Source organism: Osmerus eperlanus, chromosome 17 (genome assembly GCF_963692335.1).
Source record: "Osmerus eperlanus chromosome 17, fOsmEpe2.1, whole genome shotgun sequence".
Classification (NCBI taxonomy): Eukaryota; Metazoa; Chordata; class Actinopteri; order Osmeriformes; family Osmeridae; genus Osmerus; species Osmerus eperlanus.
Window position 1 is genome coordinate 10,721,950 of NC_085034.1, and position 23,501 is coordinate 10,745,450.

Below are 23,501 nucleotides of genomic sequence, written 5' to 3' on the forward strand. Positions count from 1 at the left end.
GTGTTGCTGGATTTGAACCTACGACCTTGTACTTTGCAGGTCACCGTTCCAGCTCGTTGAGCTATTCTCAGTGTTGAGTATTGGCATGTTCAGTTACTCTACAAAAAAAGCTGTTTCTCCAATGGCGAGCATTGTCAGATTTGGTCCAAGTTCAAACAGCTGTAATTCAGTCATATTTTGACATATCAAGGTGAAATTGTTTATGGTACTTCATGGGCGTGTCACCTTAAAGCCTTTTAGGTTTGAAAACCCATCATTCAAAATGAACTTTGATTTAGTGACACAAACATATTGAGGTAATGTGGAAACTTACATAAATACACCCCTTTCAGCTATTTAGTATTTTATTCAATTGCTATAAGTAACGTTTTTAAATACGTCAATGATACATATCTGTACAAAATCTAAAGTTAATTAGACCTTTGGTTCAAGAGAAGAGGAATTTTGAAGTTTTTCCCAAATTATCACTCTACAGGAAAATCGATCAGGCGGACCTTATGGGTCCTTGAGGCTTTTTTGTTCGCCATGAGAAATAAGGCATGCACACCAAGTTTCAGAAGAATTTGAGCAATGGGGTGGAAATGCTATCACTTTGAAAATCGGACATTTGGGCGTCGCCTGTGGCGCCCCCTATGATCTGATGTGGGCCAGTCTGTGTTTGGGCCGTAGTTGTGGCATGTTGTATCAATATGCCAAATTTCAAAACTTTTTACCAATGTGTTCATGAGATGAATTACTAGAATAATAATAATAATAAATATAGCTGCAAGCAGCGATGCGGGTTCCTCCGCAAAATGGCAAAATATTATAAACATGTACACTGTAGAAGATCGAGACTTGGACAACAAGAGAGCAAAACTACTTCATGTTTGGCCAACAATAATAGGCTGAACGGGGATTTGAACTCATGAGCATAAGGTTACTAGTCAGTCTCTCTAGCCTCTCTGCTACACACCAACTGCTGAGATTTTATGATTAGTAAGGGCTGAGTATTAACTTTTTATAGGATACTGAAACTCTTCTTGAGTTGATCTCTTTCCAGACTCTTAGTCAATGCACAACAAACAATAGTCATGTGGGCAACTGGGCTAGGGCAGCGCTCATATTCAGCTCCTTGCGAGAATAGCCTGTGACAGTACAGCAGCCGACTCTCTGGTCCGATTAAACTACACAACATGCACAATCAGGGTGACCAACAAGATTATATTAACTAACAAACAATAACATTACAAACATCTAACTGAACGAACACAACAACTGAAATCCCTTGCACGGCTGTTGTAACCAACTATTTTCCACAAGTCTTTGCGTTTTTTGATATGCCGCACTGCATGCTGGGTACCCAAGGGTGCTGACGCTGATTATCTAGCTGTGCTCCGACTGCGTGATATGAGTATTAGTTTTTGGTCAGCTTTGGGACAAAGGTTAAGAAACGGTTGACATTTCAAGGTGAAATTGCGCATGGTATTTCAGAATGATGTCTGCCTGTTTAACTAAACAAGTAATCAAAATTATGACAGGCCAATAGACTGTGCCTGGATACTAACCTGTGACCTTGCAACTTGTAGGACACCGTTTCAACCCATTGAGCTACCCTCAAGGCTGAGTATACGTGGTCAGTTACTGTACAAAAAAAGGAAGCCGTTTCTCCTGAAGCACGGATTATTCGATTTGGCCAAAGTTTAAACAGCTGTAATTCAATGATCTTTTGACATATCAAGGTGAAATTGCGCATGGTACTTCAGAACGATGTCATCCTGTTTAACTAAACAGATATTTAAATTTAAGACAGGATCAAACACTGTGGCTGGATTCAAACCTACGACCTTATACTTTGCAGGTCACCGTCCCAGCCCATTGAGCTATTCTCAGTGTTAAATATTGTCATGTTCAGTTACTGTATGAAAAAGTAAGCTGTTTCTCCTGTGGTAAGCGTTGTTAGATTCAGCCAAGGTTGAAACAGCTCTAATTCAATCATATTTTGACATATCAAGGTGAAACTTTGCATGGTACTTCAGAGGCATGTCACCTTAAAGCTTATTAGGTTTGAACCATCCTTCAAAAATACATATGATTTAGTGACACAAACATATTGAGGCAATGTGGACATTTACATAAATACACCCATTTCAGCCATTTTGTACTTGATTCAATTACCTTAAGTAACGTTTTTAAATACGTCAATGATACATATCTGTACCAAATTTCAAGTCAATTTCACCTTTGGTTCAAGAGAAGAGGAATTTTGAAGGTTTTCCCAAATTATCACAGTACAGGAAAATCCATCATGGCGGACCTTATGGGTCCTTGAGGCTTTTTTGTTCCTCATGAAAAATGAGGCATGCACACCAAGTTTCAGAAGAATTGGAGCAATGGGGTGGAAATGCCATCACTTTGAAAATCGGACTTTTGGGCGTGGCCTGTGGCGCCCCCTATGGTCCGATGTGGCCCATATTTGGTGTGGGGGTACCCACTTGGATGTAGTATCAATGTGCCAAATTAGAAAATTTATGACCAGGGACTTTTTGAGATATTGGGGCGCAAGGAGAAGAAAAATAATAATAAATATAGCTGCAAGCAGCGATGTGGGTTCCTCCGCAAAATGGCAAAATATTATAAACATGTACACTATCGAAGATCGAGAGTTGGAAAACAAGAGAGCAAAACTACTTCATGTTTGGCCAACAACAGGCTGAATGGGGATTTGAACTCATGAGCATAAGGTTACAAAGCAGTCTCTCTATCCTCTCTGCTACACACCAACTGTTGAGATATAGAACTGTTTCTTTGAATAGAAAGGGCAGAGTATTAGCTTTGGTCAACATTGGGACAAAGGTTAAGAAACAGTTGACATTTCAAGGTGAAATTGCATGAAATTGTGCATGGTATTTCAGAATGATGTCATCCTGTTTAGCTAAACAGATAATCAAAATTATGACAGGCCAAAAGATAATGGCTGGATTCCAACCTACTACCTTATACTTTACAGATCACCATCCCAGCCCATTGAGCTATTCTCAGTGTTGAATATTATCATGTTCAGTTACTGTATAAAAAAATAAGCTGTTTCTCCTGTGGTAAGCATTGTAAGATTCGTCCAAAGTTGAAACTGCTTGTACATTTCCTATAAAAACGGGACAACGGAATGACTGGGTTGCTGCTGTAAAGAATAACTTACTCATAGTTTTTTTTAAAAGGTTGTTAGGAGTGCCATAACTTGTCAAATTTCAAATCATGCCTAGCATCAGTGGGGATGTGTCCTGGCTCAGGTTACTGAAATGAATTTGTGCAACAGGCAAGGGATCCACCTGAACAATTAATTTACTTCATTAGAGATAACCATTAGAGTTATCTCTACCATGCGTAGACTACAAGTAGCTAGCTACTGTGGTGAACCTGGCTTGTTTTGCAGTGGTTTACACAGTCTCGCTAAACAGATGATCGGAGTGTTGTGATGGGCTCAAATAAACACGCATTGCTATGTTTTACAACCGGAGGATTTATCGGGAGACTAGAAACCGTTTGGTCAGAATAAAAAATTAAAAACTATGCCTCTGACTGGTATTGAACCTTGATTACCAGCACAACATCTCAGCCAATTGAGCCATTCCCAGGCATGGAATACACAAAGTTCAATAACTGGATAATTAAAAAAAGCTGTTTCTCCAATGGCGAGCATTGTCAGATTTGGTCCAAGTTCAAACAGCTGTAATTCAGTCATATTTTGACATATCAAGGTGAAACTTTGCATGGTACTTCAGAGGCATGTCACCTTAAAGCTTATTAGGTTTGAACCATCCTTCAAAAATACATTTGATTTAGTGACACAAACATATTGAGGCAATGTGGACATTTACATAAATACACCCATTTCAGCCATTTTGTACTTGATTCAATTGCCTTAAGTAACGTTTTTAAATATGTCAATGATACATATCTGTACCAAATTTCAAGTTAATTTCACCTTTGGTTCAAGAGAAGAGGAATTTTGAAAGTTTTCCCAGATTATCACAGTACAGGAAAATCCATCATGGCGGACCTTATGGGTCCTTGAGGCTTTTTTGTTCCTCATGAAAAATGAGGCATGCACACCAAGTTTCAGAAGAATTGGAGCAATGGGGTGGAAATGCCATCACTTTGAAAATCGGACATTTGGGCGTGGCCTGTGACGCCCCCTATGGTCCGATGTGGCCCATATTTGGTGTGGGGGTACCCACTTGGATGTAGTATCAATGTGCCAAATTAGAAAATTTATGACCAGGGACTTTTTGAGATATTGGGGCGCAAGGAGAAGAAAAATAATAATAAGAATACCAACAATAACAATAGGTTCCCTCCTACCGGAGGAACCTAATAAGAATACCAACAATAACAATAGGTTCCCTCCTACCGGAGGAACCTAATAATACCAACAAACACAATAGGGTCCTCCTGACGGAGGAACCCTAAAAATCAACAATAAAAAGAGGTGGTGAATAGTACAGAGAGAGAAGCAAAGAGAAAGAAAAAGATAGCAGCAAGGGAGATATTGTACTTTGAGTGTTGAGATAAAAAGCCGACTTTGGGAATGCTGACACAAATAAGTACTGACAGATATCAGAGTGTGGTGATCATCTCACACTGCATCAGTCTGTTTATTACATCACATCTTGTTCACTCAGCAGACATGAGAATGTCTGTGTCTGTCTTGCTGTGGCTTGCTCCACACACATCCCCCATGTCTACCATCTCTCACACTTAACAGCTGCAGCTCCCCAAATCCTTAAATATATTATTATCATTTTGTCCTCCAACACCAGAGGAGAGGATATGATGAATACAATGCCCGTTGGAAAAGATACAGTGACAATAAGTTCTGTCATCTTTAATTTCAGTATTTCATCTTAAATCTTCCAGATGGTTCCCCAATTTCAGGGCGCAAATAGTCATTGAGTGGCGTAGTATTTTATACCAAGTAATTATGGATTACTTAGAAACGCAATGCTTCGTATGTATTCCTTCCCCTTTGCATCTTCAACAACTTTTCTTGACTGCAGCTGTCTTTCAGTCTTGCTTGTTATAGGGGGTTTGAGGCTTCGATTTCATTTCCAGCATGTAAAAAGCACACGTAATATGACATGGACCTCTTCATCGACTCAGCCAGCCAAGAATGTTCCATTTTTGAAAAACCATCCCTGTCTTGTTTGCTGAAGCCCAATGAGTTTGGAGGTATTTGTTCTGATATCTTTTGGGTCTTTTATTGCTTTTTTGGACAGAGACAGTTAAGGCCGATTTTTACTTCTCCGTTTTTGCGGAGACGGACACAGGGAACGCCCTCTCCGACGAGGAACTCCCTCTCCGTGCCCTCTCCGAGCCCCTCGGAGAGCTCTACGTGCACCTCCTGATTTTCCTGACTATCCGTCTATCTGTCCGTCATTTTACGGATTCCCCCTTGGCTGTGATTGGTCCGTATTAAGAACCGCTTGCGTCAGGGGCGGGGTTGCCGTGACCAACAAGACGGAACAGAATCCGTTGACCGCCATTGCTGTATGTTTACAATTCATATTTCAGCTAAACAGTACATGTAAATCAGCATCTGAATTAAAATGTGACGAGAAATGGGCAGTGTAGTTGCTGAAAATGTGCTTATTTTATTGATGAAAATGCTCATTTGTAAATTTGCTCTGACTTTTCGATAACCTAGCTAGCATCGCAGTGCAGAGCCACCTACTCTTCTGGCAGTGAAGTGTTTTCAGCACCCACAGCCTTCGGAGTACTATAAATTCAACCAATCCGTCCGACTCCGTCCGTCCGTAACGGAGTCGGAGAAGTATAATTCGGCCTTTAGAGATGGACAGGAAATGTATTGGAGAGAGAGAGGGGAAGACATGCAGAAATGGCCTTAGCTGGAATCAAACCCGGGCCGCTGCATGTGGGCCTCAGGCCGTATGGTACGAGCCCTACCCAGTGAGCTACTAGAGAGCCCCAAGTTAAGCTTTTTGGAAAAAACAGACAGACCCCCTTGGCTGGTGGATTCTGCAGAACCGCTTATGTGGTTAGAACAGTGGGACCCCAGCTAGCTTCTCAACGTGATTCCTGCTCCTCATTGAACCACTTACGAATCTCTAAGATCTCATGATAGAGCTTCCAGGTAAAAGAGGCCAGATTCAGAGACAGGTCAAGTTTGCTACCATCTCATTAGTAGCGATAATGTTTCAGGACAGCATTCTTTTAACTTCTCACAGGAAAGCAGTCACTCACTTTCACTAAATATGACCCACCTGCGAGCAGACGAAATGTAATCTTCTCCCTCCCTGTCATTTACTTAGAATAAACACTGTCAGGACAATTATAGTGATTGACAGACTAGCCCCTCATTTCATGGGACAGGACAATTCATCAATCAATGCTCATTAAAGGAGATTCTCCCTTTCGACGCAACAGGCATAATAATCAATCACCGCTCCTCTCACAACTACACATCTATCAGATCAGGACGCCTCGGGGAAAAGGAGGAAGGGGGGAGGAGAGGAAGGACGGAAGAATGGGGTGATGGAATGATGAATGTAATCTGTCACTGAATAAGGACAAGTCATTACGAGGTAATGATAGAAATTGTTGATAAGTGCTATATTAGTGTCCATTGAATTTGCTAATTGGGGCAGCACGCCGCATTACAGGACCTCACTATAGCCATGATGAGTTAAGGTTCTCTGTTAATGAGAAACTAGAAAATGTTGCTGGGTGTCTGACGTCAACCAAAATGTAGTCATTTTGGGAAATCCATTTTACTGTTGCCTTGCACAGTACAATCTCCTTACTCTCCAGAGCATGCGCATGCGCACACACACACACTAATGGGAGCAATCTGAGATATAAAGCATAATCGATCAGCAAACCCTGTTCCCTTGTGGATTACATCATCATCCGTGGTTAAGCAGCCAATCAGACGCAGGCTCAGCCCGACCCCTCGGTGACCCTGCCTCTGGTAAAACCAGAGGTAATCAGAGAGGAGAGCAGCTAGCATACACACACACTCTGCAATCCAATCACCTCCCGCAATGGTCTTATTATTGCATATCATAAACATGCTCACATGCACACACACACACTTTGAACTGGTTTATGGATATAATTAAGAAAACCAGAGTTTATTTTTGTGAGCTTATGTGTGAGCTTCTTCTGTCATGTTGGTGGCGGGCAGTAGATGCATGTAAACAAGCATGCGTGTTTACTTAGTTGTCTTCTTTACCTTAATGTACCCCCCTGTGGACACCAACACAGCGTTGTCAGGGGAGAAGTGCAGGTCAGTCACCCAGCCTCCGTGGAGAGAGTCCATGGCGTCCTTGTTGACGGCGGAACAGATCTTCAGCAAGGAGCCGTTCATCAAGTTCCATAGCTGTGAGGTGACACGGGCAACGGTCAAACCACACAAAGGAAACACACGACTAACACACAGGTGAAGCCAAACCACACAAAGGAAACACACGACTAACACGGGTGAAGCCAAACCATTTTCCGCTGAGAAGAATTCATCTAAACCGGAATCCCAATCATATTAGGTGCCTCAATTTGATGTATTGGTTAAAACCAGTGTGAGGATATGACTTGATATTATTGATGTATTGTTCTGGTTTAAGTGACTTCAACACATGTACAGCAGCCTATATACACTTTTATTCATTGATTCCTTCATTCTGGCGGACGAGAATATTTTACCACAGTGGGGGTTTGTAAGTACAATCCACAGATCCAAACATTTACCTAGAGCAGGTTTGTTTATGAGCTTGGAGTCATTTGTGACCATGTCAGTCTTTGACTACTTAGTGATTTGGAAATATTTGAATAGGGGATAAAAAAAAAAATATATATAAATTATAAATCAGCAACCCACCAAAAACTGTGACATTTCTTATGTTTAATGCCACTTTAAGCTTACAACCATTATGCTACTGTAGGCTTTACATATCCATTTAAAATGTGGCAAACAACATGCTATATTTACAGTATGGCTTGCGTAATTCATTGTCAGTGACTCATGTGTGTTGCTATAGAAACAAGAGGGATTCTTTTTTTAATTCAGGTTCATGTTATTTGATCTGGTAATGAAAACCCCTTCTGAATAATGGAGTAGTTCAGCCAGGGGACCACCAGGGGGCTAACATCAGGCCATCATTGAGTCATAGACCCATCCACTCATTAATGGAGGCCGCTATTACATTGAATGACTAACTTGACCAGAGCCTTCTATCTCGTTATGAAGCATAGGTCAACACGAACGTCTTCGAATTTAGCTGGGGTTTTTTTAGTTTTTTTTATGTTAGATTGTTCTAGCTCAAGCCTGTGTTGTAAGGCTAACATTTCAGCACATGGCAACCATTCTGCTGACAATTTCATTGTAATGAAAAGGAACGCTTAAAAGTATATTTAAAAAAGAAAGAAAAAAACACTTCAATACCATGTATGGCTTATAACGGGAATGTTATTCTGTAGTCAGACCATGGGACCAATGGGTCTCCTGGATCAGGAAATCTAATGAGGCTCTGTGACTCCCTATACAACCGTGAGTATATTTTACCACCCACAAGCAAGGTTCACTGAAGTACAGAGTGAACAGAGGACCCACTAGGGATCTCTTTCTCTCACCTATTATCCGGGTTTCTTTCCATTAGTATTTTATTCTTGTCTTTGCTTGTCAGGTTATTTTACAGCCTTTACTACTTTTTTTTTTTTTTTTATCCCCTAATTTCTTTCTCTCTCCTTCCCACATTCTCTTGATTTAATGGAACTGTGTAGATGCCAGAGCCTAGGGGATGCAATCTGCTGCACTGACTCAAACTTCCTCTTCTCCCACCTCCCACTATCACACTCCTCCTCCTTTCACTCATCCCCCCCATGATCCTGCACACCTGTTCCAAGTGCTCCACCCCTCCCTCTGCTGTCATTACCTCTTCCTTTCATCCGAACTTCTCGCAAACTTCTATTTTTCTCACTCTTATTTTATTTCCCCTCCCTCATTCTCTCTCTTTGCACTGCCCTTCCCCCCTGTCAGCATCCTCTTTTTCCATTTGCCTCCCTTGACTTGCATCCCTCATTCCTCTAGTCTCTTCCTCCTCCTGTTTCGGTCCCCCTCTCCGTACCCACCCGTATCTCTCCGTCATCGTCTCCCGTGGCGAGGCGCCGGCAGTCCCAGGAGAACCGGCAGCTGCGGACGCAGTCCTGGTGGCCAGTCAGCAGGTGCATGCAATCCCACGATGCACAGCTCCACACCTGGGGGGGGGAGAAGGAGGGGGTGTGGGGTTAGAAGATCAATGCTGTCATTAAAGACACAACATTAGAAGATTGGAAGAACATGTAGTTTATCCTTCAGATAATTATTTGATGGACAAGACATGCCATGTTAGTTTGCTTTCTCCCTTGGTGGGGGTTTATTATATCCACTTATAAAACGTAGATTCAGACGATTGACTATGTCTGGAGCGGACACAATGTCTCACATTCATCTGAAGTTTGCGAGGGAGGGACGATGAGAGACAGGGGGAGGGGGGGGGAGCGAAGGAGAAAGAGAGAGGACAAACAGACAAAATAAACGTGATCTATTATACTGGACAAAGATGCTCAGATTTGGGTATGGCCTTTGTTTCACTGCTGGCCAGAAATGGTGTGCTGTCGATCGAGATAGAGAGAAAAAAGGTAGAGAGAGATGGAGTAAAAGAGAGAAAGAGTATGTAGACAGTGTAAACCATGGCCCAAGGACATGATTACCAGGGTGTCGAAGCCCCAAGCTCAAATCAAAGCATACCGGTCTGGTAAACAAAGAAAATCTGGGTGTAATGAGGACAGTAGCTGCTCAATTACTACACACGTTTAAATGAACGAACATGCACACATTTACCGTATTTTACGGAAAATAAGCCGCGGCTTGAACTTCGATTTTACAGTTTGTGCTTGTGCGGCTTATATTTCGAAATGGCTTATAGTCCGGTTTTAGAACAAAAAAGTGGCTTTGTCTCAAGATCTCTACAGCCTGTGCAGCTAATTAAATTCTCAACACTTGAACGGGGGCTTATTACTTTAAAGAGGAATGATACGTAATGAAAGTGAAAGAGCAGCTTATATTCCAGTGCGGAATATAAGCTGCTCCAAGTCCTCATTCTGGGGGGGTGAGGCTTATACATGATGCGGCTTATCTTCCGTAAAATACGGTAATTACACGCACACACACATTTAAATGCACACACACACCACATCTAATAGACACAGTCTTTGCTAACACCATTCAAATCCAATTTAGCTTTAGTGACCAGCTGACTATAGGAGTGACCGTGGCTGTAGATCAGCAGTCAGTGGTTAAATCTCGATTCATTCTTAGTAATTTGGGAGATTTCTCCTGTTCTACATTTACATCGCTTGCATAGACACATCCTGTATGACAGATGTAATAATTTCGAAGGAATAATTTATTTAAGTGTTTATATACAGTGGTCTCCAAAATGACTCGCACCCCACTGGCAATGCACAAATAATACTTAAAGAAATGGCACCCTGGCTGGGTCTACAGTTCCTACGGTTGGCGTGAATGTCCGACCTGGCTCCAACTCTAAGCAGCAGCCGCGGGGAGAGGCCTGTACCCACTGAGCCAGGAAAAGTCAACCAAAGTCAAGACCACAGTGGGAAGGGGGCAGCAGCAGAACCAGCCCAGCAACCCCACCGTCCACAGACAGGTAGGCGGAAACACTCCGCAGGCTATGGTCAGACTTAATGACCGCTGCGGAGAGGTGGGTGTGTGGGCGCTTCGACCAGCCTGACCATATGCGTTGGTCTTCCTACTCTGATGAGCGATGACCTCACACCCCCCCCCCCCCGCTTAGAGAGGTAATGGAGATATGGCCAAAGGGGAAGGCGATGAGACCCCCATGGCCGTTGTCTGCGTTACCTTGGCGGTCTTGTCGGCGGAGGTAGTGACAAAAAGGCGTCCGTCTTGGGACACGTCGCAGGCTAGGACGGCGCCCCCGTGGCACACAATGTCACGCAGCTTCTCACCTGTTTCAATGTCCCACACCTGAGCGAGAGAGAGGAGAAAAAAGGAGAGAGAGAAGGAGAAAGAGGAGAGGGAAGGAGAGAGGGGGACAGAAAGAGGCAGAGAGAGAGAGAGAGAGGAGAGGGAAGGAGAGAGGGGGAGGGAGAGCGAGAGAGAAAGAGAAAGAGAGAGAGGGGGAGGGAGAGAGGGTGGGAGAGTGTGTTTGCGTGGTGCTGCTTAGAATCCTGTCACATTCTTTTACACTCAAAAAATCACCGCCAAATGCATCCTATCTCTCTTTCACACACACACACACACACCACGGATGGCATCTTCTAAGGAGAGTCTGAAATAGAAAACAGATGGAAGAACAACATGTCGATATTGACCTACTCTGATGGAATCATTTTATTCCTCATGTTTGGACTCCCGCTGTTACCATCCTGCCTTCTCTCTGTGTGTGTGTGCAGTGACTGTGTGTGTGTATGTGTATTACCTTCACAGTGCCGTCGTAGGACCAGGACAGGACTTGTGTTGCCGAGAGTGGTGTGGGGAGGAGGGCAAAGTGCCTCACCTGCTCCTTGTGGCCCTGCAGTACCTTATACTCGCCTGTCTTCCATAGCCACACCTGCAGGAGCGACAGCAGTTCAGACTCTATACGACACTTGCAGGTAAAGTAGAATCACATAAAAAAGTTAAGTTGCATTACATTGCTCTTATGTTTATTGACAAATTTGTTCATATATGTGTGATGTGATGGATATGTCTAAACAGGGATTTGAAGGAACTGTTAACAACATAACACAATAATCTTTTCACTGTATAATGAGGTTAGTGAATATACATTTCTTCCCTCAATAACAACAGCAATCCCTACTCTTTCCCCGTTTTTAAAGTTTAGCATCTATTACAACCTAGCAATTATGCCAATACAGCACTTCACGTTCAACTTTGCTCAGCGCTTTTCTCCTCCAAGTCTTTCCTTTCACTGGCCAGAATGTGTCAAACAGTGAATACCTCATGAATAAACAGTAGACTGTCCATGAATAGTAATGAAGTAGGCAGTACTAGTACGCATGCTGGATGAGGCTGTGCGTTCTGATATGCAGTGAGGTGTAGCAGTGGAGAGGCTGTCGGGGAAGGACAGATGAAGAGAGGACACGAGGAGGAGGAGGAGGATGAGAGGAGGAAAAGATGAGAGGAGAGGGAGATGTGCAGCTGGGTGGAACAGTGGAGGACTGGGGGAGGTGACAGAGCGGAACGGTCTGAAAACATTGTGCATGCGCGTACACACACACACACACTGTAAAAGCTACTGCTTGGAAAGGAGAAAGTCGAAATGAGAAGACGACCAGCGGTGAGGAGACATAAAGAGGCTGAGAGAAGAGGGAGGAATGGGAAGAAAATAAAAAGGTGGGGGGAAGGACGAAGGCATTCTGAAACCAAGCAGTATAACAATACAGGAGAGGATGTAGCAGGCAGGGCAGGTAGGGCAGACAGGTAGACGGGTTGGAGTAGGCGCCAGCACGTTGACGAATGACTCGGCATATGACTTTTACTCAATATTAGGAGAGGTACAACATCTAAATCGACAAGAATGTCAACATGTAGGAGGCATAACAAGAGGAACGATTAACCCTGGCGTACATGTATGAGCCAGTGTGAAAACGGAGGGATCATGTTGTAATAGATGGACCAAAAGACAACATGCGTGTATGTCGAGTGAGTGAGCGACAACAGAAAGGAGGGAAGAGAAAGAAAGAGAGAACGAGGCCTGTACCCGTATGGTGCCGTCCTCGGAGGAGGAGATGAGCGTTTTTCCGTCCTGGGAGAACTGGCAGTGCAGCACGGTCTTGGTGTGGCCCGGCAGACTGGCCAAGAGGGTGCCCGATGGAAGCTCCAACACCTGGGGTGGCAGGGGAAGCGGAGGGGGTCAAATTCTGGAAATGACACGTTTTGTATAGTGCTCAAAAGAGTGCCGTGCAGAGTAGATAGAACTTTGAATGTGAAATGCATGGTCCCAGTGCCCTGACTAGGGCTGGTCAAATTTCTGCTCTCTCAGTTCCAAGACAAGGAGAGTTTGCTATTTCAGCCAAAAAAGAAACTTGAAGACAGCTGTTTGTGTGTGTGTTGTAATAGGATGTTTTATGTGTCAACCACATAAAGTATAAGTAGGTGACTGGCCTGCTTTGGGGAAACGATGGTGATGTCTAAAAAGATTTGAGACCTGAGATGTTGATAGAAAAGTGGTGCAGCTGTGTGGACAGCGATAAGAAAATTTGCACGCACAAAAAAAACAAAAACAAATGAAGAGTGAGGGCTTTGAGCTCAGACTGCAACTGATCTGTCCTGTCAGGCAGTCTGATGGTTGATGGGGTCCGACGGCTTTGTCTGAGCGTTTGCCAGACATTACTGTCAGAGCCAGAGAGACAGACTTCTCTGATGTTTCATGAAACACCACTTTATTCTCATAAGGGAGAAGGAGGGCTTCTTCAAGAACCTATGCTAATGAAGTCCTCGGAATTGTAGCCAAACTTCAGCGGTGGTTTAAAACTGACTTCCCATTAGCGAGCAGAACAGATATTGGGGTCCTAAAAAAGTCCTTGAGACAACTTTGGGTAAATATCTCCAACTCAACTCAATTAAATAGAAATATCGATCATATATCCGTAGTAAATTGGGTTACTGCATATTGTGTGGGTTGATTGTATAGCAGAACAGATGCAGTTGGTAGTTTAGAAATGCCATGCGACTATTACTGATAAGATCAGTAGCATATTCATTTATTAATACCTCTATACTAGATGAATACCTCAGAAACAAGGAAACCTGTAATTAGAGTAAGAAACTAGGGCAAAACCTGACATAATAATATTAATATAACAAGTAAATAAAGGAACCAAAATGTTTTGCTTTTGCATCTCTAGCCCAAAAATATCTACAGTTGTCTATGGTTTCAGTGCCTCTCCTCCCATCTTGGATTCACCTCCTATTTAAATATTTAAAACCCAGAGAGGAGGTTCAAATGTCTGAGAAGGCTAGCCTCGGGCACTTGCACAAAACAGCAACGTTTGTATGTGGTTCAAATGCGGCTTTCAAAAGGGTTGGGCGAATGTTATATTAGTGCGCCTGAGGTCTTTGGAATGACGTTGATGGGCAAACGCTTAAGGCAATTTGCCCAAAATTAAAAAGTTTTTTTTTAATTTATTTTTTATTTTTACAATTAGCATAAAGACCTGTGTAAATTCTGGGGTTATGATGCACAGCAGTAAACATTTCATCCAATTGACACTAATTGGATCTGAAAGGGGATTGGATGAGAGGGCAAAGCCTTTAGAGCTGGTCGTAGATCAGCGTTCCTGGTGAGGAGGGCCCGTCACTGTGTCCCAAGATATGCTGTGACATGCTGGGATGCCACATGAGTAATACACCGTTTTTTTGTTATGTTGTGTCTGATCAGTTTATTGCGCTGTCCCAAACCATGATCTTCCTTCCGGAGGGAATGAACATACACACACTTTCTTACGCACATGCTTACATTCACATTCCCCCATTTAATCAGGGGTCATAAAACATGGATACACACACACACACACACAAGCCCTCCCATACCTGAATCCTGCCTGTCTCTAACCCTAGCGCTAGCACCAGTCCTGTGTGAGGGGTCAACAGCTGTAGAGCTCTCCAGCCAATGGTCCTCAGTACCTGCCTAGCCGTCATCCCTGCCTGCACGCACACACACACACAAACACACTCTCTCAGCTCTGTCTGCGGTACTTTTCCCCTAACCACCCCCCTTAAAAACATCAAGTTGTTTCTCACTTCCAGAAAACAAAGCCTTTCAAATTAGCAATTACTGTGGAGAAAAGGGTTAGCATGCAAAGCATACATCAGTTTGAGTCAATGACAAAGAGGACATTGTGTGTGACTGCACTGTATTTTCTCAAACTGTTTCCTCCCCTTCCTCTTAATTGCAGAGTGCGCCTGATTGGTGAAAGAGACTGACGCTGCAGTGGAACCAGAGAACAAAGTAGGGGGGCTCCTCCTAGTGGTGGTAAGCGGAATTACAGTGCAGCAGTGTCTGCAAAAAATATTTGTACATCGTCTAAACCCCTTATCAATTTGTAGATAGCGACTGCATTAATAGCATAGATTGGGCTTGTTGATGACAAAAACCTTAGTCCTACAGTCCAATACTACACAGGTTCGCTCTGTTGTAAAGTGCATTCAGGCTTATTCTGAACTGGCAATTATGTGTGTTAGTATGATACAAAATAAAACATTCTTAGCTAGCCACAATTCCAGAGTTGTAATAATTACATTTACAGTGCAGAGCTTAAAAGGTGTGATAACCCAAGTAATGGTTCAGTGGGCACTCGCTTAATTAAGATCTGCTTGTCCACACACACACAAACGTTGCATTTACACAGCAGTAGCCTCTATTATGGAGCAGTGAACGTTACGGCCTCGCTACTGGACTCGATTATGTTGTCAGCTCTACTCGTTTTGCTCCCTCCATCATCCTGTCATCCGCATCCTTCTCTTCGTCTCTCATACAGGAGGTCAAGTCAGAGGGGGGAGGGGGTCAACTGAAGCATAATTCAAATCTACGAGCTCCCTGTTGTGTCCAGGGCGATGGGGTACCGTTAATTAAATTAGGGTTGACACGGTCTGTCTGGGTTTTGCTCAGGCTTGTGAAGATTCATTCGGATCTCTGTCTGTCCGCCTAAACGCTTCATTAGCTCCATGTTCAACATCAACAAAAACAAATTTTGAAGCCTTTATGGCCTCTGGGGAAATATGTTTTTCAATCTGTTTGAACTTGAAAACTTTAATGACAATCGATTAAGAAAATGTACATCCTCTAGCAGACATGTACTGTATGCATACATACACCACACATACCAGACAAGCTTTACCAAACCATAGATCAATCTTAGCAATCACAGGCAAAACAAAACACACACACACACACACACAAAACCCTAGGGGGACTAGAACGGTGGAAAAAGAAGACAGTGTGGGGGGAAAAAATAAGTAAAGTAAGTGAGACAACAGAGGGAACTGAGGAGGAGAAGGGAAAACCGTGGTACAAAATTTAACTGAAAGGAATGGAAGTAGACTAAACAGAAAAAAACGAATAAAAGACTGAGCAGAAATAGAGGAATGGAAGAGAAAGAGATTAAGGCACTCTTCAGAGAGAGGAGCAGGCAGGCCGGCTGGCAGGCGGCTGACAGGTCAGATAAAGGAGGTGTCAGCACAAATGTCACCGCTCATTACTGGACCCGGTGCACTCCTCCTCCAGCAAAGGAGGATTTATTTGTACTTTTTACATGGGCGGCCACACAGACACACACACCTTTTTTAATTACTAACCTCATCATCACCCCATGTCAGAATGTGATGTTCTGGAGAGGTCTGTGTGTGTGTGTGTGTGTGTGTGTGTGTGTGTGAGAGCAGTCCTACCTGGACATTGCCGTCCTCTCGCCCCAGTGCCACAGCAGAGGACTGAAAGCATAAGCAGGTACAGCGAATACGAGACTCCTGCTCCTCCGACTGAAACAGCACCACTCCTGTTTGGCCATTCCGCACCTGACACACACACAGAACCCTGTAATCACACTTTTTCTACACAAGTTAACAATACATTACATCTCCTATTCTCACAAACATTAAACGGAAGCTGCTTTACAACTTAAAAACAGTAGCAACTTCATATTGAACTCGCACATCTGTCTGTAGTGTATTTCTCTGACACCCATGCACACACACACACACACACAACCATCTGCCTGCCGCCGTGGCATATGTCATACACAGATGTCCGCCGCCCGCCGCACCTGTAGTCTGTTGAGGTTGTCGGCGGCTGCTACGGTGATGTCACCGTCGCTGAACAGGACGTCCGAGTCCCTCTTCAGGCGCACGGCCGAGGTGGTGTGCACCTTGGCGGTCTCCCAGAGCTGGAGGGGAGGGGGGAAAAGACCAGATGACGTGTTACCCCGGTAGACTGTAATGGCATGGGAAGGGTTAATAGATGGTACAATGTAATTGCATGAGAATAGTTAATAGATGGTACAATGTAATGGTATGAGAAGGGTTAATAGCTCGTACTATGTAATGGTATGAGAAGGGGTTAACTGGTGAATACCAATGAGTTGAGAATCACAGAGAGAGAGAGAGAGAGAGTTGTAGTCATCACAGTGTCAGTCAATAGTGGGACTTGTAGTCATCACAGTCTCAGTTAACTGTGGGACTTGTAGTCATCAAAGTATGAGATCGGAACACATTTGGTAAGGTTTGCTTTGAAACGATCACAGGAGAGCTCATTAGATACGGAGGCAGATCCCACAGATGGACTGTGAGACACACACACACACTCACTGACAGATAAGTATCCTCTCTTCCTCTACATTCCCTCTATTCCCTTCTCATGCTCTCACACACTTCTATATCCCATACACACTTTTTTCCCCCAAACACACAAATCCACGAGGCATGGACACACACACTCTCTCTCTCTCTTACCCTGAATGTTTGGTCATCCGAACAGGAGAGTAGTCGAGATCCTTCAGGAGAGAACTGGACACAGTGGACCCAACTCAGATGACCACTACAGTCAGCCATCTTCCTGTTACTTTCAATGTCCCACAGCTGGATGAACACACACACACAGTGTTTATGGTGAGTTGCATCTTAGAATTACAGTTATCTTTCTGCATCAATTGTCTGATATGATCTTTGAAGCCCAAAACAAAGTGTCAACTGTGTCTTTAGGACACAGGCTACCTCCATGGAGTATGACAGCCACTATCACAGTGTACAGAAGGTGCCAGTGTATGAGTGTGTGTGTCCCTCACCTCCACGGCGTAGTGTGACAGCGCTATGGCCACCAGATTGCTGCTGGGACAGGCGTGGCAGTACTGGACCGTGCTCAGGCGACTGGCCCGGATCTCCAACAACATGGCAGCTGTCTGCACCTCAAACACCTGGGAGGGTAACATCGAGGAGGTAGGACAGAATGGGAGGAACGGTAGGTAAGTAGGTGGATACCACACATTCACCTCAAACATCTAGTTGGAGGATTTATCTAAACCCTACAGGCAGGGGTCTTAATAGCACTTGAGGCACCTGGGCTATGGACTTTTTTTTTCATTTTTTGAGGCCCCCCGCCCGCTAATCGCACAACCAATTTATTTTTGCCCCCCTAAGGATCCGTCAATATTTGGACTACAAAGACAACGTCGATGTCAGAGGTTTCGTCTTGGTAGCGATTGAGTTGCTTGTATTTTTATTTACGTTCCGTTGCATGGTTTAGGCTGAAATTTAGTTTTTGTGGCAAAAAGTGCCTTGTGTCAACGAAGGGAACTCAGTGCTAGCCTACGTCACAACGTCAGCACACGTTAGCAACGACGCATGGATACAACGTGCATTGCTGTTGCACAGCAAGTATCGTATCGTGCCATGGTGTACTAGCAGCATTATACATTTAAGCAATTCAAGACTACATGTACAGTAAGTAATGTCACATTAAATAATGTATTTAAACTCAAGCTTGTGTGGTGCGTCGCTGTCTTCAATACCACAGCCTAAACTTTATGTCAAAAGAAATGTTTTTAATTTCCGGCGCATTCAAACAATCCCCTCAGTGTAGTTTGGCTAGCAACAGCAGCTAGGCTAGCTTGCTCGCAGCACAATTCAGCTTCTCCACGCAGGGCTCTAGACTGAGACCAAAAAGTCACGTTTGGGGGCATATTTTCAGTTAGCAGATGGTACTGTTTGGATCGCGATTCCATCTGAAAAATACTGCCGGTGACAACGTTGTTAGAATAGCTTGTCTCAAAGGGGGTTTAGCTTGTTTCATATTAAATGGACCCATCTGCAACTGACGCAAGCAAGCACACCTTACAATTTCCCCAAAAATGGTACCCTTTCTAGTTTTTGTTACATTTTGTTACATTTTGTTTAGATAAGGGGGAGGGGGGGCCTCCCTCCACCTCCACATCCACCACCAGATGCCACTATAGAGCATAATGACTCCGCGAATATGGACGTTTATCATCATTATTATTTTGTATTATTATTAAGAGGCCCCTACGGTGGCCGACATGTGCAAACGCGCTGCAAATTAAGAAAACACATGCAAATAGACGAAACACAAGCAAATTAAGAAAACAACTTGAATGAATTTGAATTTGACAACACATGCGCAGCATTCAGCAAACGCGCTGCAAATACACACAACACAACCAAATACATAAACGCGCTGCAAATACATAAACGCTTTGCAAAAACGAAAGCACGCAAACCAAAAACGCTGCATCCAGTTTTCACAACGGAAGTTGTCCGGACCTCTAGGGGGAGCGCTAAATGGAACAGCTTGATTTTCGGCCCCACGGAGCGAGAGAGAGAGAGAACATATGAGAAGTTTGTTTTGGAAATGGGACCAAAATCGAAGTTGCTCTTTTGAAAAACTGTAAAAGAGGAGGGCCACATGTAAAAATGAATACTAACCTTTTTATGTCGCCTCTTTACTTCGATGTTGGTCCAAACTTCTCATATGCTCTCTCTCTTTCGCTCCATGGGGCCGAAAATCAAGCTGTTCCACTTAGCGCTCCTGGTCAACTTCCGTTGTGAAAACTGGATGCAGCGTTTTTGGTTTGCGTGCTTTCGTTTTTGCAACGTGTTTATGTATTTGCAGTGTTTTTGGTTTGCGTGCTTTCGTTTTGACAACTCGTTTATGTATTTGCAGTGCGTTTATGTATTTGGTTGTGTTGTGTGTATTTGCAGCGCGTTTGCTGAATGCTGCACGTGTTGTCAAATTCATGAAGATGTTTTCTTAATTTGCTTGTGTTTTGTCTATTTGCATGTGTTTTCTTAATTTGCAGCGCGTTTGCACATGTCGGCCACCGTAGGCCCCTGATTGGTCGAGGCCCCGGGCTTAAGCCCAGGTAAGCCTGTGCATTAAGGTGCAACTGCCTACAGGCACGTCTGCTTTCAACACCAGAAAGCAAATGCCACTGTGTGAGAGAGAGAAAGAGACTGAAGAAGGCTGGCGTCCGGTTGTTCTGCTCACTCTTCTGTTTCATGAAGAGCTTGCTAAAGCTGCTAACATGTCTGTGCGCTATACCCTACAACAAGCTGTCACCCCCGTAAATACTTATTTACATACTGACCAATCATATTTTACATATTTTGATTTAAAGTCTTCTCTATGTTGTCTACCCTATATTGACGATTTGAACAGTGCATTTTGACAATGTCCCTATAGTTATAGGCTTATATTTAGATGGAAACTGTACATTTTCTCCAGTCAAGTTGTGCAACTCCCCCTCCGTGTCCACTGCAGCGATGCGAGCTACAACATGTTTTCCATTCATTTTCAATGGAATTGCTTGCGTGGTGCATTGTGGGTAGCGACGCGATGAGGAGCGATTTTCGCAAGCGATAGCCAATCGGATTGTTTTCTTGTTTCTCGTAACGTAGCAACCATGGTAAACATTTCTTGCTTTCAGTTTCAAGATAGAGGAGAAACTAATCGCTTGTGGGGCTGCATATCCAGTCCTGTACCATACGTCTCTGTATTTCAATCAGGAGAGACCTGGGAAGAGTGAAAGATGTTTATTACAGACTAATAAATGTACTATGGTGTTTGGAGCTTTAACCCCACGGGGAATTATATAGATCAACGAGCGCCTGCCCAACGCCCGAAGAAGAATCCCCCACGGAGTCCAGACACTGGTGGCGGTGGCGGCAGCCGACGACCAATCGAGCCGAAGACTGATACAGGAACCGGGCGGCGACGGGGTGGTGGAGGGTCGCGCACTTGATAGCATGGACAAACTACACAGGGAGAGAATCATATTTAAAGGCACGGATCATGTGACACCATTAATTGATATCGGGAGCGCTAATCGACCTGAACCCTAGTGACCGCCCGACCAGGGAACGGGGGAAGGTAGGGCGTTCTTAGCGGGGGGAGTGAGTAGTGTACACTACGATTAAGCCCGAGTGCAGAGATCGGTCTTGCCTGACTGAACTTGCGCAAGCTTCATTTGTACAGAGACATTGACAAAAAGAATGAGGCCTGGCGTAGGGTTGCCGACGTTGTCGTTGCTCCTGGTGAGGTTTTGTACTTTAAATTCAGTCTCGTCACATTACGTAACTTTGTTCTGTGGCAACTAGCCTAGCTAACCCGGCTGGGACTCCCTCGTCGTATTGACAGATTAGCAGAGACTTCGAGTAATATAATAAAAAGGTTTTACACATGTCAACATGTATGTCTATTAAACGGTTTTGAGTTTGAGTTGTATTTTGATTGATATTGCGAGTACGTAAACCCAAGTCTGCACACTGCCATGACGTTATACAAACTACAACAGTGACTTTAGAGAACTACAACTCTGCATTAATCTGTCCTTGTGGCCCCGTGGGCCCAGTCCAAGATCCATACCTACCTGGCTCTACCTGAAATGGCTGTGGGAATCTGTCGGACACACCCCCGAGCGTGGTGCACTGTGGGAAGGCGAGCGATGGCAAGCGATTTGTGTCGCTGCAGTGGACACGCTGGCTGGCGTACCAGGTCCTGCACTGTTGCACTAGGTCCTGCACTTAACCCCAAAAAATCTGCTATTTGTGCCACTGATATAGTTGGAGTAATAGAATTCTAGAATTCTACAGAATGTAGACTTTTTGCATCAAAAAGAGCACACCTTTACAATGTTGATATACATTCCATCTCCATGTAAATAGGATGTAAACATTCTAATGTCTTTGTAAAATCCAGAGTTTGCACTTCATGTTCATCATTACCACAATCACTACTGAAGACACTCCCTATTTAAACTACTGTTTTCAGACAATTTCCATGGATTGGATCAAAGAAGACAACAGAGTCCTATATAATCCCATAAAAGTATTTAAATACATCTAAGTGGTCATTAAAGTAAAAGATCAATTATTAGGGACCAAGCAGCAGCGAAGCTGCTTCGGCACCTATTGGAATTATTAGTTTTTTTATTATTATTATTATACTTAGACTAGGAGTCTATGGCAGCCCATAGAACCGATTGGTGCGAAGTTTTGAAATTTGGCACACTGACTGGGAACGGTCTCCTGATTATTGTCACCAAGTTTCATGTCGACAACTGAAGCATTATAGCGCCACCAAGGGGTCAAAGTTGAAGGTGTGTTTACGCCCATAACTTTTGAACCGTAAGACCGTTTTTCTTAACCCTTGTGTTATCTTCGGGTCATTCTGACCCATCAGTCATTGTGACCCACCGTCGTATTGCGACAGATTTACCGCATACAAAAACAAAGTGAAGCATTTTCTTTTAACAGCTAGGCTGTCTCAGACCCCCCACATTGCAAAGGTTAAAAGAAAATTATTTTAATTTGTTTTTGTATTGGGTAAAATTGGGTAAACACAACGATGGTTCGTTATGAACCTTTGGGTCATGTGACCCGAAGGCAGCACGAGGGTTAAGTGAGGTATCATTAGACTCATTAGATGCAGACGATTCGACTGAACCCTGTGACGTCATTGTCGTCCAGAAGGTTTTTCCGTCATTTGTATTTTCTGAAAAGCCAACTTTTTCTAACTCCTCCTAGGCCGTTGCTCCGATCTTCATGCAAATTGTAACAGATCATCTTCAGACCATGCCGACAAAAAATCTTTAGAATTTTATCGATAAGTCAAACCGTTCACGATTAACGCGCAAACGATTTTGACAAAGAGCACGCCAAAGCGGACGTAAGGCCTCGTCTCTGCGACGGTTTACCGTATGGAGACGAAACTTTGGAAATGTCATCACGAGCATGTCATCTAATCATTTTCCTACCACAATCACCTTGATATGTCAAAATATGACTGAATTACAGCTGTTTATACTTGGGTCAAATCTGACAACGCTCGCCACGGGAGAAACAGCTTACTTTTTTTATAAAGTAACCGAACACAGCATTTCCCAGCAGTGAGAATAGCTCACTGGGATAAGATGGGCTCCTTTGAAACGCAAGGTTGTAGGATCGAATCCAGCCACAGTCATCAAGCATGTCATGATGCCCAATTATCTGTTTAGCAAAGCCAGGTATGCCACGGTAGCTGTCTAGCAGTATAATCATAATGGTAACGATAACGTTTCATTCTCAGGGGATTTGTACTCAAGAAGAGTCAGATTTATTGTGCTTTGTAGATATAACGCTGCTACATCTAGCCGGCGCGTCGGATTTCTTGCATCGTAAATTCTGAACAGAATCAGAATCAGAATGGGATTTATTCGCCATGAAAGTTTGCACAGACAAGGAATTTGCTTTGGCAGGAAGGTGCATACAATAAACATATACCTAAAATTTAAATATGTGGACTATCTATACTAAGGGTACATAAACTAGCGGTAATAAGTGGGATTAGAATATAATTAAATATACAATAAAATAAAATATAAGTTGCCGTAAATTACAATATAAAAATACAAAAATACAAATATTACAAAAAATACAA

At 43.5% G+C, this 23,501-nt stretch overlaps 1 protein-coding gene across 2 annotated transcripts in view; it reads right to left on the reverse strand.

Moving 5' to 3' along the window:
- Positions 1-23,501, reverse strand: part of apaf1 (apoptotic peptidase activating factor 1) — a 60,024-nt gene that overhangs the window by 15,232 nt on the left and 21,291 nt on the right. Inside the window, exons 18-27 of one of the 2 annotated variants that reach the window (XM_062482827.1) lie at positions 17,857-17,985; positions 17,525-17,650; positions 16,840-16,959; positions 16,466-16,591; positions 14,612-14,725; positions 12,780-12,905; positions 11,496-11,627; positions 10,916-11,041; positions 9,124-9,249; positions 7,232-7,378 (exon numbers count right to left, since the gene is read on the reverse strand). In XM_062482827.1, coding sequence (XP_062338811.1) covers positions 7,232-7,378; positions 9,124-9,249; positions 10,916-11,041; positions 11,496-11,627; positions 12,780-12,905; positions 14,612-14,725; positions 16,466-16,591; positions 16,840-16,959; positions 17,525-17,650; positions 17,857-17,985 — 1,272 coding nt within the window. The remainder of the gene's footprint in view (positions 1-7,231; positions 7,379-9,123; positions 9,250-10,915; positions 11,042-11,495; positions 11,628-12,779; positions 12,906-14,611; positions 14,726-16,465; positions 16,592-16,839; positions 16,960-17,524; positions 17,651-17,856; positions 17,986-23,501) is intronic. The other variant, XM_062482828.1, reaches the window with a different exon arrangement.